Source organism: Fibroporia radiculosa (assembly GCF_000313525.1).
Source record: "Fibroporia radiculosa TFFH 294 genomic supercontigs, scaffold5756, whole genome shotgun sequence".
Lineage (NCBI taxonomy): Eukaryota > Fungi > Basidiomycota > Agaricomycetes > Polyporales > Fibroporiaceae > Fibroporia > Fibroporia radiculosa.
The window spans coordinates 123,762-148,342 of NW_012133427.1; the positions used below are offsets into that span (position 1 = coordinate 123,762).

Sequence of the window (24,581 nt, forward strand, 5' to 3'; positions counted from 1 at the left end):
TCGGCCGTGTGTGAGATCCTTTGGGACAAGGAACGTAGCCGCTAAAGACAAAAAAGGTGGATATATATGTCCTGCTAATCATACCTGCCGTAGTCCCCTATGAGCGAAAACACTATCCAACCTTCGCTCTTGCGGGTTTTCGAATCTGCCGTTATTTTGACAGTATCTTCTTCAAATTTGCGTTTTGCTTCTCCAAGAGCTCGACTTTCTCTTCCGCTAGGCGCATCTTCTTGAGTAGGTAGTTACTGCGCTCCCTGACAGCCGTTCGCGAGCCCCACCAGTCAGCGGTCCCTGCGTCGACATCTTTCAAGGTGAGAAGCTCTTGCTCGCAAGATTTGACAGTGCTTTCGGAGGCAGCAATTATTTTCTCATTAAATGCTATATCCTGGATGGCTCGGAAAACAGCATCTGTTCCTATTGTTAAATCACAAGTGCCACGTTTGTGTTAGAAGCCAGCTGACCTTGAACCAACCGCTCAAAGACAAACTTATACACTGGTTTTCCAGGTTTGATTGTCGAAGGCCGTCCTGTATCGGCCAGTTAATATGACGACCAGATTCTCTCAGCACACACAAACCGTTTTCAGTGCCAATTGCAATAAGCTCCGCGTGCTCCATGTGCCGTAGAGCAGTCTCGTCATTCTTAAAGGGGAAATCCAAGAGTGCGTCGTAGTAGGAGATCTGCCAACAACTAGATGTGAGCATACACCCACCTCAAGTTAAGTGAGATCAAAATGTACGGACCTCCGGCTGCTTCGACAACTTTTTCATCAGTATCCAAGCCTGCTCTCGAGTCCAGAGTAAACTCTTTGCATCCTCTAGATCATCGCCGAACGCATTCTTGCGAATCTCGCTGACTCCGCGAGTTATGATGTCCTCAACGGCATCCTCGACGCCCTGACCACTTCTGACTTTGTGAACTAGCTGTTTGATTGGTGTCAAATTTAATGAAACTATGACTGAACGCAATGAAGCTTACAGTTTCGAGATCGCTCGCCCTGCCGCCGAGACGTTCAACGTGAGATCTTTGCTGCGCATTGAAGTTGATGTCTACACCGGCATCGCGAAGTTTTTGTTTCACAAAGGATAGTGCACTTGATCTGTCTGCGTCGGAGAGAGAGATAAGATTGAGTGGCTGCGACGGAAGTGCTTTATAGAATGCATCAGACCCCCTTCGACGTGAGATAAATGCACATACCTTGAGCCAATCTCTTCGCGTTCTCGCGGTTATCGCTCACAACCACAACATGCGCAACCTATGGGTGCACTGAGTACTTCAAGTCCAAATTCGGTGCCACACACAACTCTCACCTTATTCTGCGCCAGAGTTGCAGCCCAATTAGCAAGTACATCCAGCATCTCCTGCCTCTTTGCGCCTCCCCCCTTCGACTCGAACCCCTTGATGATAACTATTGGCATTGCCTCTATGGTTTGCATGTCCTCCGCACCGGGGAGCTTCTCGTCCACTTTCTTTCCGACGTCATTTTTTTCGGACCTTTCCCCGCCATCAGCGCTCAAAGCACTAACCTCAATAACATCTATATCGTCGAATCTTTCGTCGCCGATGCCAAGTTCGCTCATGACGCCGTTTCCCGCCACGCAATCCAACCGCCCGTCATGCCATCGTCCCTCGCGGATCAATTGTCGCCGTCGAGCATCCTCCTTGCGTTTGAGCTCATCCAGCTGTGCTTGCTTTAAAGAGCGCTCGTGCCGCTTGTGATGTGTGGTGTTCACTCGTGCGAGACCTGTGCCAACGACTTCCAGCACTTGTTTAAGCTGGTCAGTGAGTGAGGAACTTAGGCCAGCTACAGAAAATTGTCAGGTTATGGCGAGAGAGACTACTGCTAGAAGATACCTTTCTGGCCGATCAACCCAACGCTCGCGAGATCAATGAGGTTGTTGAGCGAATTGAATACAGAGAACACAGGCCAGTATCCGGTTTCTTGCGCAAGCTTTGATACAAGTGTCATGTCAGAACTTGCCTTGGAAATCTCGGCAACGTCAATAACTAGTGACTTCCTGTGAGATACTGAGCATACAGTCTACGAACGTTTGAAAGAACACAACTAACCGGCCCGTGTCTTTCAGTGCTGCCGCAATCATGCGGGATTTTCCACTGCCCTGTGGGCCATGGAGGAAAGTTATTGTAGCTGTGATCGTGATTCAATATATATGGATTTCTTTTGAAATGGATATATGCGCACTAGGAAGATCGGTGAGGTATCGTTCTAGCGCGCTCTCCGCCTCCCGACGTTCTCTCCAGACATCTTCAGCAGGTGTGATCGTAGGCTCACCATCTTCCGAGTTTGATGTTAGATATAATTTGTCGAGTGCAGTGTGACGGAGCCATTTATAAAGCTGGAACTCTGTTTGAGGTAAATATATGACTGAATCCGTACAATGTATGCAGCTGACACGTACCGCGGATGTTGAACCAACCCTCAAGCTTGCCTTCGACCATAAAAACACGGACTGGATCAAAGATCTGCAACATGTAGTAACATATTAGGTCTGCGTGTTCATTGGAGGAAGGTGTCAAGCTAACCGTGTAGGTAAGGGTACCAAGCAGGAAGAACAATACGGGTAGAAAGATACGGGGATGACTAGCGATATAGTCTCTGAAGACGTGTGCTTGTACTGGTGCCTCGTACATCGTCCGCAGTGTCGTGCCAGTAGGAGAAATATGTGCGCCATGAATGGCGTTGCGAGCTACTGTTGCTGAACGAACGCGCATGAAGGTCACAGTGGAAAATCGAAGTCCTCCGGAAATGGAAGACGGAGAGGGCTGTGTTAGGTCTTGTATGCGGCCATAAGGCTAAACCATTCAGCATCAAGGAGCGTCGGTGAATACTATAGTTGGGCGTAACGTACGCGAAGAATATTGTAGAGGGTCTCTTCGGGCACATCCGGACCGTCAAAGGCAACCTTCAATATAGGCGAAGCATATCTGTTCATGTCCTACAGGTCTTACGATAAGGAACAGTGGACGGTTCCCAAATAGAGCGTACCTCGCGCCATGGCCTGCCTTTCACTAACCAGACGTCACCCCTCGAGATTCCAGCCCAGGAAGGCACACCTCCAGCCTTAAGCACATTACCACGCAAGCTCTCGATAATTGCTTGTAATGCAGAGTCTTGTTCGCCGCCACGATATCTGAAGTGCACGAAGACGCCGCCGTCCTTGTCATGTGGGTCTAGGGAGACTACACGGAAGTCGTGTGTTTTGACATCTGAGAGTAGGGAATGTACGCGTTCTAGAAGTTCTTCTTGACGAAAGTAGCCTATATATCGACGTATACTAGAGAGTGCGTGAGTCACTAGACACGCGCCAGACGATGTTCAAGACACACTCCCAAGTGCCCAGACGAACGGGGAAGACGGAATCAACAAATAGCCAACCCTCGTTTGTCTTTAATACGTCAGATTCAAACTCGTGGTGAAGACCGGAAGACGGCTACATACGTCGCTCCCCTGGCTCTCCACGGCCGCGACTTTAGTGGCAGAATTGCAGTCAGAGTAGGCTCTCGGGCCTGCGAAGGCTCTATGTGGGGTGGTGCTTGCGCATCTGTGTCGTATTCCCTTTGGCAGTGTCCCTAGTCCGACGCGTGCCAAAGACATAGAAAGAGGGGTCTGTGAAAGTTGGCTGAACTGCACAGCGCGCGCCGCCCAACTGCCGCGGCGGCGAGAAACGTCATCCGAAATCGAGCTCATCTAATCTTATCTCCTCGCATGATTATGTAAGAAATCCCATCACGACTATTTGATTCCGACTGATCGACGAGCGACGTCCTACAGCTCCCGCACGAGCGAATGCCGTCGTCCATTGGAAACACCAGCCGAATCCGAGGCTTGTATCGCCAGTGGCCACCCAGTCGCATGCTGTCGATAACTGCTATCTATCCTTGACAAGACGCCACACGAACGGCGCTTCTTCCCAGGAAATCCCTTTCCTTATATACAGTCTGTAGCTCCAGATCACGGTCTCAAGAAGCATCGGACGAATCCTTTGCCTACACGAGGGCGCAATTTGAATGTCTGGCGATAAGCGCGTAACCTTGCATACGCCATGGTGTAAGCTCTATTTACGGTCCGTGTGCTCAACGGCAGGATGAGTATTTGATGAGTTCTGTCTTCTTTGTAGTACGTTTGCTTGCATGCAGGCTCGGACAAGTGAGTGCGCGAAATGTCTCCAGTGATCCATTACCACATCGTTCACCATCTCCTAGACGCCTATTTAGCTCCAGAGATGTTCCGCTGAATGATGGAAGGAACTCCAACTACTAGTTTTCTCACCCCTGCTACACTTTCTTATCTTTCAAGCACCCTCGATAAGCATCTTCACTGATAGAGCGCCGTCGTGGAGTCGCTCTTATACCAAGAAGCACCAATGTCTTCTCTGGTGCCTTTCAGCCAACCGCAGTTTCGACCTTCATCATGTCTGCCACAGAGGGGGCCCATGTTCTCTCTCAAGGCATAGGCTATGGCGTTGTTCTTGGTATCGGCTTCGTCTTTGCTCTCATTATGATGGGACTCTCGACCATTCAGAACCGATACACGAGCTACAAGATTGCGACATCGGAGGAGTTCAATACCGCATCGCGCTCCGTCAAGCCCGGCCTCATTGCCTCTGGTATCGTCTCTGCATGGACCTGGGCCGCAACGTTGCTGCAGAGCTCAACCGTCACGTACGAGTACGGCCTCTGCGGTGGTTATTACTATGCAGCCGGCGCGACACTCCAGATATTCTTGATGGCTGCCCTTGCCGTCCGCGTCAAAATGATCGCTCCGTACTGCCATACCTATTTGGAAATCGTCCATGCCCGCTATGGGGATGCCGCACACTTTATGTTTGTGGCGTTTGGACTCGTGACAAATTTGATCGTATCTAGCGAACTACTCCTCGGGGGGAGTGCTGTTGTGAATGCGTTCACGGGAATGAACATCTATGCAGCCAACTTCCTTATTCCCATTGGCGTTGGGGTTTATGTTATTCTCGGAGGTCTTCGCGCTACGTTTTTGTGTGGGTATATGTCTTGCCACAATTATACACATCAGACTCACAATTTTTCACAGGTGACTACTCACACACACTTATCCTCATGATCATTATACTCTACTTCTTTTTCTATACCTACTCTGAGGCTCAGTTGATTGGCGGGATGGAGGGGATGTATCACCTACTCCAACAGGCCGCTGTAGAGCGCCCAGTGGCAGGAAACGCCGAGGGCTCGTACATGACGCTGAAGTCCAATTGTAAGCATTTTTGACTTTCTTAATCTATGGGTCCACGACAAATTGTCATTGTCAGATGGACTTGTTTTCATGGTGATCCAGATCTTCGGTGGATTAGGCACGGTGATGTTAGATCAGGTAACATCAAAATCAATCTGTTTGCCATGTCACGGTAATTTCAACTGTCGATAGGGATACTGGCAAAGAGCAATCGCATCCAAAGCCAAGACCGCTGTCCGGGCATATCTGATGGGTGGCATCGCGTGGTTTGCCGTCCCTTTAACATTCTCAACGGTTATGGGACTTGCCGCTGTTGCACTTGCGACCAGTGAGTTTGGTGCTTTGATTTGATCACTCTCATGATCTAACCCCGTCGTTAGATCCTGCGTTCCCTTACCCAGGCGGGCTGACCACTGCCGAAATTGACGCTGGACTCACATCTCCTGCAGGCGTTGTGACATTGCTCGGCAAAGGCGGTGCAATTGCAATGGTAGGCAAGGTTCAGGTTGATCAGGGTTTCGATTTTCCTGAGCTTGTGATAGTTGATCCTGCTCTTCATGGCTGTGACATCGGCAGCATCTTCCGAGATGATTGCTACGTCTTCCATCCTCACGTTTGACCTATACCAGATCCACTTCAAGCCGGATGTGCGTTCATCCCATTTGTTTGCCACTCGAATGAATTGTGTCTTAACCATAATCCAGGCTTCCCCTGAGGTCCTAATTCGTGTTTCACACATCATGGTTGGCGTGTGGGCCATTGTAATGTCTTGCGTCGCTTGTCTATGGAACGGCATCGGGATCTCGCTCAACTGGCTGTTCCTCTTTTCGGGCACTTTGTATACGGCGGCTGTTGGGCCCATTATTCTGAGCGTCTTGTGGCGCCAACAAACTCGTGCCGCTGTGATCAGTGGAGCACTTGGTGGGTTGTGTATTGGTGTAATCTGTTGGTTAGTAGTCGCAAAGACATACTACGGGTCGCTGACTATTGAAACGACGGGTGTGTTCATCTTTTGAATGCATCATATGTTACATATCTGACAGTTGGAAACGCTAGGCCAGATGTACCCTAATCTCGCCGGAAATATGGGCTCGTGCTGCTCTGGGACTCTCATATCCGTCATTGTCACTCTGTTGAAGCCGGACAATGAATTTGACTGGTCGGAGACGAAGAAGATTAATCCTCGTGGACGAGCACTCGATCAAGAGCGGCGACGAGCGGAGCAAACGAGCTCTCGTAACAGCGATGAGCCTTCCTCTGAGAAGGCATCTGAGAAAGATAACGAGAAAACCGAAGTGCTGGCACGGGCTTCGACCATCGGTGAGGAAGCCTCAGTAGTGGAGCAGCCGGAGGACTATGAGACGCTGCGGAAGTCCCTGAAAATCGCGACATGGCTATCATTTAGTATGACCTTTGTCATTATCTTCGTGAGTCTCAAAGTCCAGCTGAGCCTATGTCACTTGTCATCTGATCTCCTATGCGCCTCTAGCTCATACCAATACCCATGTTCCTGTCGCACTACGTGTTCTCGCTAAAGTTCTTCAAGGCGTGGGTCATCATTTGCGTGATCTGGCTCTTTATTGCCGCATTCATCACATCAGTCTTACCGCTATGGGAGAGTCGGAGAGCAATGGCTGAGATTGGTGGGGGAGTCCTCCGTGATGTGTTTGGCGGCAGACAGTGGCGGAGAGGCGAAGCTAAAGGCGTGGCAGCATGACATTCAAGGTGAATTGCTGGACACAATCAAACAGCAGAGAGTGCAATAAATGGATACTTGTATTGATATGTCAGATAGAATGTAGTTATCCTATGGAGTAGCCTATGTGCTGCTTCATCTAGCGCGGTCACTGTTAGTTATCTAAAATCGACAAGTGCACAAATGATGAATTTGCCCAGTAACACGGGCGTGCGGGCGTTTCCGTCAAAGCGCCACCAGACTGATCGTGAGTGAACACGTTCGCAATACATCTAGCGCTCGTTTCCGGAGCGGCGACCGACGCCCATATAGCTCTCATTTGAGCTCGGGCTGTAGTCTTCTACATTCTACGATGAATACTTCTAGTCCTGAAAATGCGCCATGCACTGAGTCAGTGTCAATGCGACACATTCTACTATCCGAAATCCTGTCTGTTACTTCAATAATGCGCAAGAACTCTCGATGGGCTCTGCCGACACATTCTTTCAGCACGCGACAATCAGCACTTGCTAGCAGTATGGGTCTCCGGAGAGTGCAATACAGCTCAGAGGGCAATACCTCGCATCGTGGAAACACCGAGCAGGACTTGATGAGCGGGTTCCAAGACCTGAAGCGACTTGTGAAGGATACCGAAGGTGCGAGCGGTCGGTTATCATGGAGCTCTTCGATGTGAGCTGAAACTGTCCAAGATGTACAGTCATTACCGCTTCCAACTATCCTTGGACCGTTCTTTGCCATCATTCGAAGCCCACTCTCTACGGGGCCTATTACATCTGCTGCACTGACTGCGCTGCACAGCTTCTTCGTCTGCAGCCTCATTAGTTCTTCCTCGATTGCTCTTAGGAATACACTCGCTGAACTCAGCAGCGCGATCTCCAGGTGTAAATTCGAGACCAGCGACTCATCTGGTGATGAAGTCGTTCTTCTCAAGATCATGGCTGTTATCCAGGACGCTATTTGTGGACCCGTCGGCCCAACACTGGGGGACATTGAAGTATGTGAAATGCTGGAGACAGTTTTGACTACGTGCTGTCAGGCGCGGCTAAGCGGTAGGTTCTTGCTAGCATAAATCGCAGTTTACTGAATTAGCTTCAAGAGATATTGCGACGTTCTGCGGAGGCGACAATGCATTCTCTAGTGTGGACAGTGTGCTCACGCCTGCATGTTCTGGACCCTGCTACCGAAGAGGGGCAGCTGTCTGACAACGGCTACGATGCTGACGAACAAGAGGGAAGAATGAGTCTTCCTACTACTATGCTTCCTACGGAAAGCGTATCATCTAGCGTAGAACATGATTCAGATACCAAGAGTGAACAAGCGGTGGAGGATCAGCAAGGTCCTGTAACGCCACCGTCTCGCCAGATTAGACATCAATGTAGGCATTTGTCTATTTATGCTGACGCACTTCTGTTAATTGCTTTCATCAGACGGACTGGCTTCCATCATTGAACTCTTGAGGGTCATTATCCATGTCTTGGATCCGAACGACCAACTGCATACCGACTCAATACGTCTTACAGCTCTTCGCATTCTTAACGTGATATTTGAAGCGTCGGGTTCTCGAATATGCGAATTCCCCTCCTTATGTGCCCTCGTCGTCGACCAAGGTTGCAAGTTCCTCTTCCAACTAGCGCGTTCGGACAACTCGGCTGTGCTACAAACTACATTGCGCACCACATCCACCATGTTCGAAACCATGCGAAGAAAGCTCAAACTACAGCAGGAACTTTTCCTAGCATTCACCATTGACCGACTTGCCCCTCCGCCCTCCGCCAAGTCACACGCGGGCCTACCGAATAACAAGTCATCTAGTGCTTCTCCGAGGCCAGCTACACCAATCCCGCCTGGCTTGGATGGGGATTCAGATAAGGCACCCCCAACCCCTCGGATTCTCGTTGCGCCGGCTCGTGGGGATACTCGCGAATTGATCCTGGAGACACTAAGTCAGATCTCGCGGCATCCTAGTTTTATGGTCGATCTATTCGTCAATTACGATTGCGACATGAATTGCGAGAATATGTTTGAGCGCCTCATTGAGTTCGCTACTAAGGTATGGGGCGCTGAGAGCTTCCATCACTCGCTGGAATGCTTATGCTATTTAGGGGATTTATCCCTCGCAAGCAATTGGGGGGCAGCAGGTACAACAACAGAACGCACAAGATCTATGTCTAGATATTATACTGTCATTTGTGAACCACATGGCTTCTCGTGCGGAAGGTGTCGGTACCATAATATCCTCCTCACTTACTTCCTCTGACATGCAACTTGTTTAGCATAGCGACCAATGGCCAGCAGTAAGTAATCTACGATTAGTCTTTCTGAGCTGATGCTGATTCGCTTTTGCGGAAGGATCTCATATCTATAGACGACCTTCAGCTGACCAAGTCTCGCAAGAAGCTTGTGTTGACGGGTATGGCCCGTTTTAATACAAAGCCCAAGACTGGCTTGTCGTTTCTGGAAGAGAACAGACTCATCTATCTCGATCCAAATGAGCCTCGCCCGCTGAGTCTTGCCAAGTTTTTGAAGAATTCTGCGCGAGTCGACAAACGGTTACTGGGAGACTTTCTCTCCAAGCCAGATAATATTGATGTGCTGAAGGCCTTCATGGGTTTGTTTGATTTCAAAGACGTTGGTATCTGTTACTTCCCAGTGCCTTTGTATCCTGACCGCCGCCCAGAAATCGGTTGCAGATGCTATGCGTGAGCTCCTCGAGACATTCCGGCTGCCCGGAGAATCGCAGCAAATCAATCGGATTACTGAAACATTTGCGGAGGTGTATATTTCTACTCAACCTGGTCAGTTTTCCTGGTCATGACCGCCTCATAGAGCTGATCGTAAATTCAGCTGAGGTCAAGTCACAGGATGCTGTTTACGTCCTTGCGTATTCGATTATCATGCTTAACACGGACCTCCATAGCCCTCAAATTCGGGTAAGTGGATGGTGTTTATTGAATGAGCTTTTCTGACAGACTTCCAGAAAAGAATGTCTATCGATGATTACAAGCGCAATTTGAAAGGCGTGAATGATGGTACCGACTTCTCGCCCGAGTATTTGGTAAGACCTAGTACATTTATCGCGTTTCTCGTAGTTAATACTGTTTCTAGCAAGCTATTTACGACTCGATTCGTAAAAGGGAGATTATTATGCCTGAGGAGCATACTGGTCAAGCCGGATTTGAATATGCATGGAAGGAGTTGTTGACCCGTGCCCGACAAACAGGTGAGATCACCCATCTGCAAAGTAACTTGCTGATCATCGCTCGACCAATCTACCAGGTGATCTAATAATGTGCAATTCGTCTCAGTTCGATATTGACATGTTCAAGACCGTCTGGAAGCCCGTTGTTTCGGCTATCGCGTATGCTTTCATCACATTTGAAGACGACTATATTATCGAGCGAGCCATTACGGGTTTCCGCCAATGCGCTACTTTGGCGCGACACTTTGATTTGCCCGACGTCTTCGACTATGTTGTCGTGCAATTATCCCAAGCCACTGGCTTAATCTCGGAGATGTCGACATCACAAATTCCAAATTATCCCGTACTTGATATCGACGGTCAATCTGTCACGGTCTCGTCACTGTCAGTGAAGTTCGGGACTAACCTCAAAGGCCAATTGGCTGCCGTTGTCCTATTCAATATTGTTAATGGGAACGGCAATGCTTTACGGGAAGGATGGACTCAGGTCAGTCCATATGACGCCAATGTCCTAATTTACTCAATTCGAAAAATTCGACAGATTTTCGAGATGTTTCAAACGTTGTTCGTGCATTCCCTTCTCCCTACGCGTATGTTGCAGATGGAAGACTTCCTGGGTGGCGTTTCAATCATTCCTTTGCGGAGAAGCCAGCCAGCTCGACCTGCTCCAAGATCAGACGGTCTTCTGTCGGCATTGTCATCATATCTCATGACACCATACGGCTCCAGTACCGAGACGTTGGTCCCGGAAGCCACGGATGCTGACATGGAAAAGACGCTCTCCACTATCGACTGCATAACCTCCTGCCGACTGGACGAACTATACAGCCAAATTATGTACGTACTCTTTACTATATATCGGATCCCACTGACTGCCATCGGGCAGGCAATTGGACTTGAATGCTTTGGTTGCCGCCGTCCGTGCTCTCGAGGCGCTCGCTCACGAGCGAACGGTAGCACGTCTCAAGCAGGAATCAGATGATGTCCCTTCAGGGTACAATACGCCACAGGAAGGCCCGTATGCATTGCCGTACGACCCTGCTTCGGTGTTTTTGTTGGAGACAATGGTTAGCATCGCATGTCAAACGCCCCAATACATCGAAGACCTCTGGTGTGTATGTCGGTTCCAATAACAGGTATGGTTTCTGATGATCCTGTAGGCCCATCATATTCGAACATCTATCTGCGCTGCTGTCGACACCGGTGCAGTATAGCATTCTCCTGATTGAAAGAGCAGTTGTTGGCTTACTCCGGGTTTGCAACATCATTACGAGTATCGTGGGTATCAACAACCATATTTTCCGTCATCAGTGCTGACTTCGAATCCAGCCGTCTTTAAGAGATCAGCTCTTTGTCTCGTTCGACCTTTTGGCAGGTTTGCCTGTTCCGGTTTCAAGCGCTGTAGCGGAGCAAGTCGTCGGCGGCCTGTCTATGCTGGCGCGAAACTGCAAGGACCTTGCCAATTCACCAACAGAATGGAATCTTGTCTTCGCTTTGATCCGCTCTACAATTCCTCATCCAGAGGCTTCTCGCCAATCATTTGAATTGGTCGCCGCGCTCGCCGGAGATGGCCCCGAGCAGCGAGTCTCACCGGACAACTTCCCCGGTCTTATCGCAGCGTTGGATGAGTTTGCTACTGCGGCTGGCGTGGCTGTAGAAAGCCAGCAACAGGGACGCCGCAACCAGACGTTGAATGCTTCAAAGTGAGTGCCATGATAAGCTTATCGAAGTTTCCTATTCATGAGTCGACCAGTTCGCCAGTGGTGGATCGTGGTAGGAAGGCCATCGATATGTTGGCAGACCTAAAGAAATTCTGGGCACGTTTTGCTGATGCTTCAGTACCTGCGGATCAGAGTCAGTATTTCTCAATTGGTATACACTGTGTTTGACATGATCTCTCCCAGCTTGGCAACAGTTTTGCCTACCACTTGTGTTATGTCTTGGTCGACAATGCATCAATGTGTCAAGGGAAGTCAGACACGCTGCACTGGTGCACCTCCAACGGATCCTTTTAGGGCCGCATCTGCCCCTTGATATTCAAGATCACGCCCAAACCGAAGAATTATTCAGCCGTGTGCTGTTCCCCCTCGTGGATGACCTCTTGAAACCACACGTCCTGATGCGCGATCCGATGAGCTTACCGGAAACTCGTCTGCGCGTGTCTGCGTTGCTATGTAAGACCTTCATGCATCTTGAGGCACGGGAAGGACAGAGTACCGACATCCGCGATCTATGGATTCAAGTCTTGGATCTACTGGATCGTCTCATGCATGTCGACCGCAGAGACCCTCTGGTGCGTTGTGTATTATTCCATGCACAGGAACCTTCAATTGACATCTACCAGCGCGAAGCTATACCCGAATCGCTCAAGAACGTTGTACTAGTCATGAGTGCGACCGGGTTACTTGTTCCGCCTTCACAGCCGGATAAACGCGAAGATCGACAAAAGCAACTGTGGACTGCTACTGAGGAGAGGATTGGCAAATTCCTTCCAGGATTTCTTGCAGAGGTTCTTCCTTCACCCGCTCCCTCGCCGGTACGGGCCTCAAAGGAACTCCCTCCGCCGTTGTCCGTACCGTCCACCCCGATCCCGTCATAGTCTTACCGTATTTTTTGCTGTGCCGATACATATTTATTACCTCCACTTGTCAGATTCATCAATGGACTCATCATGCAGGGACTCATCACGCAGACTGAGATGATGATACATGGTGATGCCCATTGCCGAAAATTATGCGTGGGCGCCCGAGGAAGCTCAACCACTTGATTCCCTCGAAGGCGCTGTCAGCCGTAGTGGCGATTGCATTCTGTCATTATCCGAACATTATGGCCACATAGGCCAGCGACAGTATTATAGCGCAGATAGCAAAAAGACACAAAACAAGGATCCGCTGCGAACGTAAGGTAATAGGAGGATATGACGTAGAACAGCAACATGCCTGTGAATAAAAAATGGTGAAAAACCAATAAGAACACATCTGGATTCGTGCATTATCATAAACATCATTAGGATCCAGCGCCCAGCAGCGAGAAGGTCATGAAAAAGTGTCCCGAGACAGGCCTGCAGCCGCATGCAGAATCATGAATCAAAATTCGGCCAAGTGCCCTCCGCTTTGAGTTTGCCAACGATGTCACGTATTGTGTCCTCGGTGAGTTCCGGATATTGAAGCTTGTAACCGACAATACGTTTCAACTTCGACGCATCGAAAGCGACGCAGTGACGCTTGAGGTTGTAGACATCAGTGTACGGGCTATAGGGCGTGTTGAGGCAAGGCGGATTCGATTCGGTGATCATTGTAGTCCATGTTTCTACGTGGACTTCATTCGTTTCCTCCACGACATCTTCGAGTTTGAACTGTGAATACGATCAGCATGTTGGATGTTATAGGATATGCAATCTTAGAGCACACACCTTTGCTACAGTATTGACGACAAAGCTGTAGAACTCGAAGGTCGTTCCGAAGGCTTTCGAGATCCTGGTGGCAGCTTCCAAGAACGATAGCTTGCCATCGTCCTCCTATTGAGTGAAAAACTATCGATTATCCTATGTATGCGCTTCCAAGCAAGAGTACCCACAAGATTAAACAGGGGCACAACAACCTTCTGGGTGGGAGACACCATGCCGTCAACTTCATTCACCTTACTCTTATCATTCTTGAAGGGAATCTCTTCGCCAGCAAGTTCATCAGCTTTTTCTCGCCCACCGGTGCTCGCCATCCATTCCGCACATGCCCACAGCGCTCCAGCAACGTCATCGGCATGCACTGTGTGCAACGGCTGCTTTCCGGGAGACCACCTGTAGGCCAATGAGGTGCAGTTCGTATCAAGAAGGGAGGAGAATACGCACAAGGCCTTCACAGGCTGCTTGAGATATCCATAGACAGCTGCCAGTGCAATATACTTTATGATCGCTGCCAATCATGGTCAGCCAACATAAGAGCGGCTCACTGGCCAGACTCACGTCCATAGTCGACATATGGTCCGTAAACTAACGCCTTCCTCACGACAACTAAATTGAGCCTTTCGATTCCCATCATCAGCGATACGCTCAAATATAAGGATAGCAAGTGCGCACTCACCCTTCAATTGCACCGAGCGTCCGCAATGTCTCATGCCACCACGTCCCCAACACACCATCCGGCTTCACATCCTCCTTCTCGTCATGCGCACCCTTCTCCTTGCACTCATAATAAGGGTGCATGATGCGGACGTAGGCCTGGACGCCACGGCGCGCAGCCTCCTGTCCCAGGAGACGAGCAACACGAAGGGTGTTGTTGATCTGCACTTTCTCCGGACGGTCCCATTGAACTTCACCCGTAAGATCGAAGACATATGAGTACGGCTCTTGGCCCTCGGGCGGATCAAAGCATGCCGCGACGGTGGCGGGGACCGTGAGGTTGGCTTGGCGGTAGGAAACGTTCGGCTGCTCAAGCACTCTGCGAAAATCGGCGCCGAGGTAGGTCGTCGGAGGGTTAACAGAGTACTTGTCAACGATGCGCAGATTCTGCTCGTGGAGAAGTAGGAAAGAGATCAGAAAGTGGGTGGGCTTCGAGTTGCGAGATAGACATCAAGAAGACCGACCTCGACAAGGGACTCGCCATCGGAGGGCACGAGATACGCAGCGATAGCCCGAGAGCAGGTGTTGAGCCCACCTGCACCAACAAAAGGATTGCATCAGCAAGGGCGCGAAAGGAAGGGGGTGGGGAGGAGATGATGTACCGAATATGATCGCGTTCTTTTTGGCCATTCGCGGATAAGCACTGGTGATTCGCTGTGTGGTCGAGGGCCTCCCAGAGGCAGACTAAGGCTTCTAGTGTTCGCGCTGAATCGAAGTGGCTTGTGCGGACTGAGAGAGCAGGGACGGTGGTGGTGATGGAAGCTGATAGTATCGCAGAAACAAGCGAGGGCGGGTGAGCGAGCCGACAAGCTATTCCACAATAGGCAAGTTTTGAGCGCAGATACGGTATTTGATGCTCGAGCAGGACGGTCGCGACGATGGCGAGTAGGAGGAGACGGTGGAAGAGAAGGAACGGGATGCGGGAGAAAGGCTTTTGGGGGCAGCTGGCAGGCTGCGGCGGAATATGAACTGCAGAGCAGGAGCGAAGCGCCCGCAAGTCTGACTCTTGAGGCAGGGTCGCAGTCTTTCTCCTCATCATGGCGCTCGTAGCGTTGACTCGGATGCCCAGGGATGCCCCCACTGCACCATCGCCGTATACGCAGAGCCTCTTCTCAGCGCTTTCTTGTTCATATCCTCCTTGCGGTGAGTGTTCGCCGGAACCCACTGCCAGCCCATCTCATGCATGTCGAAAATCAGAGCGATGCAGTGTCCAGCTCGCCTTCGCTGTTCAGCGGAGCACTCCAAGGACCTGAGCGTCAACGCAGCGGACTCGCTGTATTCAACACTGCAATTGTACCTAGCACAGCCAATCAGCTCCCTCTAGATGCAAGGCTCCGTAATTTCATTCCCCAAGCGGCCCCCATGTCCCGGCGGCCCTTGTAGCTGTCTTGACTGCTCCGACGGACACGAGGCTACGAACTCTCATGCTCGGCTGGGACGCTTGGCTTGCTCCGACTGCCCCATTCTTATCCTTGTGTCGCCTCCGCTCTACCGCCGGTTGAATCATGAACATCTGCACCGCAATGCTGACATTGGGCGAATTGGATGAGAATGTACTACCATGCGTCGCAGGCTCGCCCGAACGTGTCCTCGTATCCGCCAATGGGTGTCTGCCAGAGGTACAGGAGACGTCAGGTCAAGAATAACAGTTCGTCTGGCTAAATCTGGCCGACATCGGTTCCAACGGCATTACCGCTCGTTCCCATCCATTGATCAGATGAACGGCCATTTGTACGTAGATCCGCGGCTCTGGAAATCTCTGATCCACCGGTCCAGCGCTCTATCTTCGCCATACACATCCCGGAGGACTCCCGTCATACGGCCTTGTTGTGTGGGTACGCAATGTCACACAGTCTCGCCATCATGTCTGGCTGAAGGATTAGTTCTATGCTCACGCAATTATTTCCACGAGTGGATCTAGGTATGAACAGGCCTTCAGCTTCGCACTTGTACTTGAGGGTCTATCAAAAAATAATCAAATCATCTTACGATTTTTACCGTGAGATGGGGCGCAATGGTACGTGGATCGCGATCGCCATTAGTTGTCGGACGTTCAGTATGAAGAGGACTGCGGAGCGGACGCAATTACTACGGGCGCTCTGTACACTTCCCCGCCCGATCTACAATGTGTGGGAGCAAGCCAGGCGACGATGCACCGTTCGAAGGCACAGTTAACAGGAGGATCAGGAGGTCAGACGGGGTGACTTTATTTGACTACCCATCTCTTGCGATTTTCAATAGCTCGCACATGGCAGCCTAGAATCCCCCGCATCTCCATTCCCCTGTCATCAAGTTTGATCACATACGCAGTGGGTTTTACACGCATCGCTGATGAGGCTCTTACTTAATTTCCTAAATTAATGGCGGTCGCTGTTCCGGCAGTGTTATAGCCGAGGCTCATATCGCTGGTCAATGTTCGGCCGCTAGCAAGGGGCGACGGTAGCGCAAGGACAAATGCAGCCGCGGACCGTCTTGGGAGGCAGTCAGGCGCCGCGGCCAAGCGGGCGATTCGTAGGGCCTGACGTCACTCCATATCCTCGGAAATGTCCGTCCGATCGGCGCTGGCTTCAAACAGCTGTCACGTGCTCACCCCTTTCTCGATCCGCCTCCTCGCCGCCTCCTCGTGCAAAGCCGATGGTGGGTTCTGGCCAGCCGTCTGTAGCTGTAAAGTAGTACCACTATTTTTTAAAATCTCGGCGAGCAACTGCGGAAGGTTGTTCAAACCTGGCCAGTGTCATTGTGGGAGGACAGGATGGTGGACCAGAATGTTCTTGTCAAGAATCTCTCGTGGACCAGGTAGTACCCGGTCCACGAGAAATCCTTGACAATTGTAATCCAACAACTTTCACTTTACCTGTTGCAACTATTACCGACTTGGGTAACGCGTATTTCAGCCGCCCTTCTCCCGCCTTGAGCCTCGGATTTTGTGAGTAAGCAGCGTTTGCTCGGCTGTTATAGTCAGCCTCGGTCCCCTGCCGATATATAACCCTATAGCTAACAGGGGCTTCCTTCCAAACTAACTCCTTGGTTAGATCCCCGACCTTCTCATTCACCTCACTGCACCTCACCTTCGCTCTACTCGACAACTGCATCAGCCATGGGTGGAAACCAGGCCGTCAACGTTAACCCCCCCAATGCCAACTTCCATCTCACTACCCACGGCTCAGATTGGCTCTGGACCGTCTTTTCCATCATGGGTTTATCGTTGATCATAGCTATTGCAACGACCGTCATGGTACGTTTTTAGGACCCTCGGTATCGCACATACTCAAGCATTTTATCCAGAGGCCTCGGGGTACCCGCCTCTTCCATCAGATAGCCGTTGTCGTTTTAATCACAGCCAGTATCGCCTACTTTTCCATGGCATCTGACTTAGGTGCTACTCCTGTGGTGGTTGAATTCCGCGGTAGCGGTACCCGTCAAATCTTCGTAAGTGTCTTGCCGAGACGACAAGTTTGTAGACTGATCCTTCTGTCGTAGTTTGTCCGGTATATTCAATGGTTCATCACCTTTCCCCTGCTGCTCCTGTCTTTGCTGCTCGCTACCGGTGTTTCGCTTTCCGATATCTTCACGACAATCTTCATGGGTATCGTTCTCGTTATCATGGGTCTCGTCGGCGCGCTTGTCCCTAGTAGTTACAAGTGGGGCTACTATGCTTTCGGGCTCGTCGCGCTTCTGTATATTTGGTAAGCTATCTGGCTCGCTCATGGCAGTATCTCGCTGATAGCGCTCGTGTCAATAGGTACTCGCTCCTGTTACACGCGCCGGCCGCTTCATTTGCTTCCGGCGGTGCGATGCGTCGAGGATATTACTCAGCTGCGGCCTATTTATCCTTCATGCTTTTCACGTACCCCTTGGCATGGGCCCTCGCCGAGGGTAGCAATGTCATCTCCGTCACGTCTGAGATGATCTGGTACGGCATCTTAGACATTTTGTCGGGTCCGGTTTTCCTCGCGCTCTTCCTCTTCCACCTCCGCAGCGTTGACTACGCCATATTTGGCCTCAGCTCTGGGAAGTACGTCGATCACGGAGGTCGTGGAGCTGCTGGCGTTGGGTCAGGTGTTGGCGCTGGAAACGCCTCCGGTGTAGGTGGTACCGGTATGGCATCAGAGAAGGGCCCGAATCCCGCAACGGCGCCGATGGCAGGATCGCCCAACGCTCACACCGGTGCGCAGGCAGTGTAGGTTAGGAGACGACATCCGATAGTGCTGCTTTGCGCGCTCGCTCAACATATTTCTGTCCTGCGAATATTGATGCACCTGACGACCGATTGTTTAAAAGCCGACTTCGTCTTCTAACCCTTGTGTAGCGCGATGACAAGTATAGAGCTTCATGTTTGTATATCTTCCATAATGCGTCATGCTGTGTACGCCTATTCTTACGAGCGCCATTGTAATATGACTCGATTTGCTTCCATTCATACGTTGCGAGTTGTGTGTGTGTGTTTTAAAACGATGTCAGGTGAAGCTGAGAACAGTGCGCCCGGTTCTTGTCCCCATGGAAAATAACATTAATTAAATCGAGAAACTGGGGTCACTCGATGAATTAAAATCAGAAGCTTTGTCATTCAATGAGTAAAAATGAGATAGATTAGATTAGCATGAATCACATAATTCAGCTTTCTTCACACATTTTCAATGCAATTCATCAAGTGACCTAGTTTTCCGATTTAATTAATGTCATTTTCAACTGGGATCTTGACATTTGGGCGAAACTATAAATTCTTGAATGTTTGAGAGCCTTGAGCGTTTTGGCGTGGCACGGAAGCAGAAATATATAAAAGTCATTAAGTCCCGCTAGCCTGCACTCGATGAGATTATGAGACAAGAAAACCATTGTAGACGAATACCATATGCGATAATATCATATAATATCATATGGATGCGTGCATGTCATCCTAAGTTGAGCGTATCGTGAATGCTACGGACTAAGTATTCATATCAATATCATGTCATAAATATGCAGAACCTGAATAAGCTGCATGCATGAAGGTGAGAATACGAGCCTTAGCGATCAAATTCGGTCATGGTGGCCTGCGTATCTCTGCCTTCCACTTCCTCCGCCGCTCTCTCGACACAAATGCTACAGTCATGCTCCACATAGCGTGCCATATCTGAGCGGACTTTTTTTCGGCTCTCTGGACTTTGACTGGATGATCGGTGACAACGCGCTGCGCAAGTAGACTGCGTTACGGCACAGGACGCATCCGAGCCCATATTTGCAGAACACCAATACTTTGTTTCACCGACTGCAGCATTTTCATCAATTTCTCGTGGGCCTTCGGTCGAAACTGTTCATCCGGTGGCGAGGCTGGTTCTCCGTGCGTGTGGATGCTCTTCTGTTCCTGCGTCAGCCTACTCCTCAGCTCATCCAACCGCCGACGAGCATCCTCCAGTTCCGTTTGCTCCTCCAGATCTTTCTTTCGGATTGCTTCTTCCATGTCTTTCTGCATCTCCTCCAGCTGCTTCGAATGTTTCCTTTCTGCTGCCGCGAGGTCTCCCAAGAGCTCGATCCCTGCGGAGGTGTCGCGCACTAGCTTTCCGTCGTCGACCATCTCCCTCTGGATCAGGAGCGGCTTCGGAACTCGTCCACGCCCAGTGAGCAAGCGTAGTATATCGTGGGCGGAGCCTGTCGAATTGTCATGATGCGCCATCTGAGCGCCAGCATCCAGCACGGGCTTGAAGAAAATTTCCTTGGTACAAAGCTCCTTCTCTCTCGCCTCCCGTACTTCCGAGCTGACTTCATTCCACATGTTCAGCACGATGACGCTATTCGACAGAGCACCTTGTCCGCACAACTGTCGGAACATCTTGAAGTTCCGCATGGCTGTCCCCCCCATCCTGTTATCTGAAATGCGGTGCAAATAGATTATGCCATGAAGCATATGCTTCTTGCGATATCTTTAACGCGCGACCGGCAGATTTGAGCGTTGAATCAGCGGGAACCGGGAGAAGAGCTCACGAGGATGATAGGAAGTCTGCTATGATTTTTAAGATCTCCGCATTAGATTTCGTTGTGTCGTCAAAGCCAGGTGTATCCACAAGCTGTATCCAATTCCCATCCAGCGAAAACTCGACAGAGGACTCGACACTTTCTGTGGCAGATACTAGAGTGTGCCCGACACGAAGGTGAGATCCACTAGCAATGTTTATGAACTGGGGTCTCGTATGAGCGACGTGAAGTGTGACGTTATGGTTACATACTGTCGTTTTGCCTACTCCCGTCGGACCCATCACCCTTTGAGATCCATGAGTGTCCCATTCGTCTCCACTCGGAGGAAGAAGCTTACGCGATTCGGATTGGCTTTCGTTGTCGACGCCGTTGCGCAAGACCCAGCATATTCGCGTATGTGAGGAGTGGTTACTATGGAGGAGGCGAGGTCCAGGAGCGCATGCATAGTGCGTTACTATCCACGCTCCTTTTGCCAGAGTTTCATGCTTTGACCTCATGGCTTAATATGTACGATACGACGGCAACATGGTTGGTGGCCATCGGCATCCGATGGTCGCTTGGTACCTTCACTCGTGTCCTTTCGCGCGTCCACTGCATGTCACTTAACGCCCATATAATCGAGATAAGCTCAGATGTGGACCAAACTCTCCCATGTCGAAGACTGGTTTTGCACTAGGTCCAGAACCTTAGTCCTCAGTGGCTGAGCCTCAGCCTTACAAGCTTGCTGTTATCAACGTGCTCTCGCCTCGCGCTGCGGCTGTGCCCGGCTACTCGGTGCATTCGAATCTGTCCAATCTCAATTACCGATGCATGGAAGCCACTGCCTTGACTATGGCGTCCACCCATGGACCACCTATGGCACTGTTTGAGGAGCATCGGACTGTGTAGTCCTCCCTTATAAACAATAGCGCTGTAGCTTTGAGCGGAAGCAAGCGGCTCTCGTTCCTCTATCGCATCGCTGCCACCATATTTAACATGCCATCAGACCATCCACCTACTGCAGAGCCCAAATTGATTATGTGCGTGTCTGGCGCGATCATGATGCGAACTACTTGACTTACGATGATATCGACGCGCAAATCGCAGCATTATGGGTGCTACCGGAAGTGGCAAATCGACAGTAAGTATTAAATATGGGATACGATTGATTGGAAACCCCGTCGACTAATGGGATTGCGCAGTTCGCGAATCTCGCCACCGGTGCAGACTTCAGAGTTGGACACGGACTTCAATCCTGCACGGAAACGATACAACAAGAGACTCTTCAGCTCGATAACGAGGTTGTTACCATTATTGACACACCTGGGTTCGACGATACAGAAAGACCGCAGGCAGATGTGTTGAGAGAAATTGCCGATTTTCTCAAGGCAGAGTGGGTTGTACCTTATTCTCTCCATCATGCGCGCTCATCGTCCCCGCTAGGTACGAGAACAAAACGAAGGTAGCAGGCGTGGTTTTCACCTACCGCATCTCAGACCATCGCATGTCCGGAGTCTCACTTGAGAACTACCGGTTATTCCGCAAGATTTGTGGAGACATGGCGATGGAAAACGTCGCTGTTGTGACCACCATGTGGACAAGTTCAAACCAAACCGTGGGTATGCGCCGGGAGAAAGAGCTGAGCACAAATTTCTTCAAGGACGCGATCGAGAACAATGCTCGAATGTACAGGCACGATAACACGCAAGAATCTGCGAAAACGATATTGCGAGATTTGATGGGAAGAAAATCGGGGGCATTGCGAGTGCAAGTGGAACTGGTTGACCAACACAAGTCGATCCCTGAAACTGAAGCTGGCACTCAACTACAGTCTGCACTTGACGAGGAGGAGAAGCGACACAATGAGAAGCTAGAGGAGATTGAGAGGGAGCGGCAAAGACTGCTCAGTGAGAGAGAGTCGTCGAAAGAGAAGATATTACAGGAAATGGAGACAGAACGTCGAGTGGTGCAGGATAGGCTGAGCAAAGTGTTGAGCGAGAAGGAAAAACTGCGTTTCATGCGTGCTAATAATGCGGAGAAAATACAAACGCCACAAGTAGTCGGTATGTCGTCTTTGGTTCGAGTAACGCTAGTACTGATTGCATTATCTTCCTCCCATTACGCTGTCTAGTGTCCGCAGCTCCAGCTTCAGAATCAGAACCAGAGCGGCCTTGGTGGCGTCGGCTGTGTTGCTTTTAGTCGACTGGTCTTCATACTCGTTCACTCAAGAGCCCAACTCCGTGTCGATCTTAGGGCCGCGTTGCCGTACTATGACAGAATTATGTTATAGCAACGCACTGTAGCTCAAGACTGTTACATATGTAGAAGTTATGGGTGGATTTATTTGCGACATCTGTAAATGGAATATTTATCTGTTTTGTGAGTTGATTCGTTTCTGCTTCTCTCCTCCAACCTCATGCTAGCCTTGATGACGTACCGCCAACTCATTCCGGGCCATGTCCGCCAGGCCTATGCTTGTCCCATACCACCTAATAGCGTCGTATCCTCAAGATTATCGCAAGACTTCAGTTGCCTCATTGCAGGATTTGGCCACCACGAGAATCTGTACGCTAGCGCACGATTCATGGAAAGGAGCCTGGCGGAGTTGTCTTGATGTGAGGCTATGGGGACGGTGTGATACATATGTCCGAGAGGGTTCGGCTGAGTGTCGTGGTCCAAGGCAAATACTGTAGCGGGCATCAGTGTGATTTTGATGATTCTCGTCAACATTGGTCAAATCCTACTACAATGGCAAATTTAGGATCGAAGACATACCCAACAACTCGATATACATACATTGCCAAAGCTGTCGCATGCTTTTCGATATTAACAGCCAATACGTAGCGAGAATCAAGTCTTACCTTCACATTTATAGTCGAATGCAAGCCATCGTTGATACACTGTCCGGACCCAACAGTGCGAAAATACCTCGAGCGGATGTATCGAGATGAATCACAAACGTTGTCAAAGAGAAATAGGCGTATGCAGCGAAACGAAATTCGTGTTAGTGGCTATTGCAACTGTCAGTACAACAAATGCCAACTCTGCTGGCAAGGCTTAGCAACCAGGGCTCACATAGAAGCATGCTAACATACTGTTGTCTCACCTGTCCCGTCGGACCTATCATCCTTCAAGATCTGTGAGTGTTCAATTTATCACCATTTGGACGAGGAAACGTTCGCGATTCGAATCATCATTCGTTGAAGTCATTGCGCAAAACCAAGCGTGTTCACTGCGTACTAGTATGTGACGAGTGGCCGCTATTGGACGAGATCAGAAGGTCAAGAACACACGCGAAGTGCGTTTACACATACGTTCCTTTTTCTAACGATCTTCGGCTTTGACCTCATGACTTGCAATGCGCCATTGTCCTTCCGTGCATTCACTGCGTGTCACCTAACGACCATAAGCTTGAATGTCGGCCAAACGTTTGCATATCCAGGACAGGTTTGGCACTAAGTTTGAATATGTCTGTTGCAAGCAAGTGCTCTCAGCAGCTGGTGGCCATAAGTTTCCGGGCAAATGAATCCGACTGACTGATCGCTGTTAAGGCGCCAACTGCCTAGCGATTCATGAATGATGAATGGAATGAAAGCCAGTATGGCTATGCGTCCACCCAATGAGCCACCTATGGCTCAGTGTGAGAAGCTTCGGGCTGTATAGTGCTTCTCCATTAATAAGAATCCACTAGCCTTCGGTGAAATCAAACGAGTCTCGTACCGCCGACCCATTGCATCGCTGCAACGACAATCTTCGTTTTCTCTCAAACTACTGGTGAACTAAGTCTGACTGAGTACGTGTCTGTGGCGATCGCATCAGGCGAAGTATTTGACCTGCAATGTTGTCCATGCACAATTCACAGAAGCGCCATTGACCAAGCGACAGTGAGGACTAGATGTGGGATGGAATTCGTTGACTACCTAGCTTGCTAACGTGACTGTACAGTTCACAGATCTCATTAGCGGAGCGCTTCATTTTAGCATGGCCAGGGCACAAGAAGAGACATCTCAGCTCGATGACGAGACAGTCACTATTTCTCCCGGATTTGATGATACGGGAGGAGCTATGACGGGGGGAGCAACAACTGGAGGAGCAACAACTGGCGGAGCGACAACCGGGGGAGCAACAACTGGCGGGGCTACGACAGGTGGAGCGGCGACAGGAGGGGCAGCAACAGGAAGAGGGGCTACAGGAGGGGCGGCGACAGCTGGAGCAGCTACAGCAGGAGCGACGACAGCAGGAGCGACGACAGGAGGGGCGGTAACAGGAGGAGCGGCGACGGGGGGTTCGGTAATAGGAAGAAAAGCAATTCCGGGAGAAAAGCCAATAGTACCGACAGGAGCGACAAAGTAAGGACATGGGGAGGAGCGGCCCTGACCGCTGGAACTTCATGGTCATGAGCGGCGGC

At 50.3% G+C, this 24,581-nt stretch overlaps 7 protein-coding genes across 7 annotated transcripts; 4 read left to right on the top strand and 3 right to left on the bottom strand.

The window, feature by feature from the left end:
- Positions 1–151: 151 nt before the first annotated feature.
- FIBRA_06000 (uncharacterized protein) lies at positions 152–3,616 on the bottom strand (the record flags this gene model as incomplete). Its single annotated transcript, XM_012327744.1, has 16 exons — positions 152–408; positions 462–527; positions 578–680; positions 744–923; positions 979–1,148; positions 1,198–1,255; positions 1,311–1,804; positions 1,855–2,018; positions 2,071–2,149; positions 2,204–2,365; positions 2,421–2,484; positions 2,545–2,814; positions 2,871–2,957; positions 3,008–3,296; positions 3,349–3,407; positions 3,461–3,616. The coding sequence occupies 16 exons, from the start codon at positions 3,614–3,616 to the stop codon at positions 152–154; spliced, it is 2,658 nt and encodes an 885-aa protein (XP_012183134.1).
- Positions 3,617–4,432: 816 nt separating this feature from the next.
- Positions 4,433–6,947, top strand: FIBRA_06001 (uncharacterized protein; the record flags this gene model as incomplete). Its single annotated transcript, XM_012327745.1, has 9 exons — positions 4,433–5,018; positions 5,072–5,251; positions 5,307–5,368; positions 5,423–5,558; positions 5,611–5,720; positions 5,773–5,877; positions 5,935–6,229; positions 6,287–6,657; positions 6,720–6,947. The coding sequence occupies 9 exons, from the start codon at positions 4,433–4,435 to the stop codon at positions 6,945–6,947; spliced, it is 2,073 nt and encodes a 690-aa protein (XP_012183135.1).
- Positions 6,948–7,371: 424 nt separating this feature from the next.
- Positions 7,372–12,724, top strand: FIBRA_06002 (uncharacterized protein; the record flags this gene model as incomplete). The annotated part of the gene is made up of 20 exons (XM_012327746.1): positions 7,372–7,561; positions 7,616–7,920; positions 7,963–7,975; positions 8,023–8,301; positions 8,354–8,976; positions 9,029–9,145; positions 9,200–9,220; positions 9,276–9,554; positions 9,604–9,721; positions 9,771–9,856; positions 9,904–9,981; positions 10,032–10,146; positions 10,203–10,612; positions 10,667–10,962; positions 11,012–11,236; positions 11,286–11,403; positions 11,455–11,828; positions 11,879–11,979; positions 12,030–12,418; positions 12,470–12,724. The coding sequence occupies 20 exons, from the start codon at positions 7,372–7,374 to the stop codon at positions 12,722–12,724; spliced, it is 4,392 nt and encodes a 1,463-aa protein (XP_012183136.1).
- Positions 12,725–13,204: 480 nt separating this feature from the next.
- FIBRA_06003 (uncharacterized protein) lies at positions 13,205–14,872 on the bottom strand (the record flags this gene model as incomplete). The annotated part of the gene is made up of 8 exons (XM_012327747.1): positions 13,205–13,480; positions 13,538–13,642; positions 13,702–13,921; positions 13,973–14,036; positions 14,087–14,145; positions 14,205–14,629; positions 14,707–14,777; positions 14,845–14,872. 8 exons carry the CDS (start codon positions 14,870–14,872, stop codon positions 13,205–13,207), a joined length of 1,248 nt encoding a protein of 415 aa, XP_012183137.1.
- Positions 14,873–17,339: 2,467 nt separating this feature from the next.
- On the top strand, positions 17,340–18,426 carry FIBRA_06004 (uncharacterized protein; the record flags this gene model as incomplete). The annotated part of the gene is made up of 4 exons (XM_012327748.1): positions 17,340–17,477; positions 17,528–17,671; positions 17,723–17,928; positions 17,985–18,426. The coding sequence occupies 4 exons, from the start codon at positions 17,340–17,342 to the stop codon at positions 18,424–18,426; spliced, it is 930 nt and encodes a 309-aa protein (XP_012183138.1).
- Positions 18,427–19,430: 1,004 nt separating this feature from the next.
- On the bottom strand, positions 19,431–20,691 carry FIBRA_06005 (uncharacterized protein; the record flags this gene model as incomplete). Its single annotated transcript, XM_012327749.1, has 3 exons — positions 19,431–20,142; positions 20,204–20,397; positions 20,446–20,691. 3 exons carry the CDS (start codon positions 20,689–20,691, stop codon positions 19,431–19,433), a joined length of 1,152 nt encoding a protein of 383 aa, XP_012183139.1.
- A 478-nt stretch (positions 20,692–21,169) lies between these two features.
- On the top strand, positions 21,170–22,372 carry FIBRA_06006 (uncharacterized protein; the record flags this gene model as incomplete). Its single annotated transcript, XM_012327750.1, has 5 exons — positions 21,170–21,213; positions 21,281–21,314; positions 21,376–21,566; positions 21,617–22,236; positions 22,305–22,372. The coding sequence occupies 5 exons, from the start codon at positions 21,170–21,172 to the stop codon at positions 22,370–22,372; spliced, it is 957 nt and encodes a 318-aa protein (XP_012183140.1).
- Positions 22,373–24,581: the final 2,209 nt, after the last annotated feature.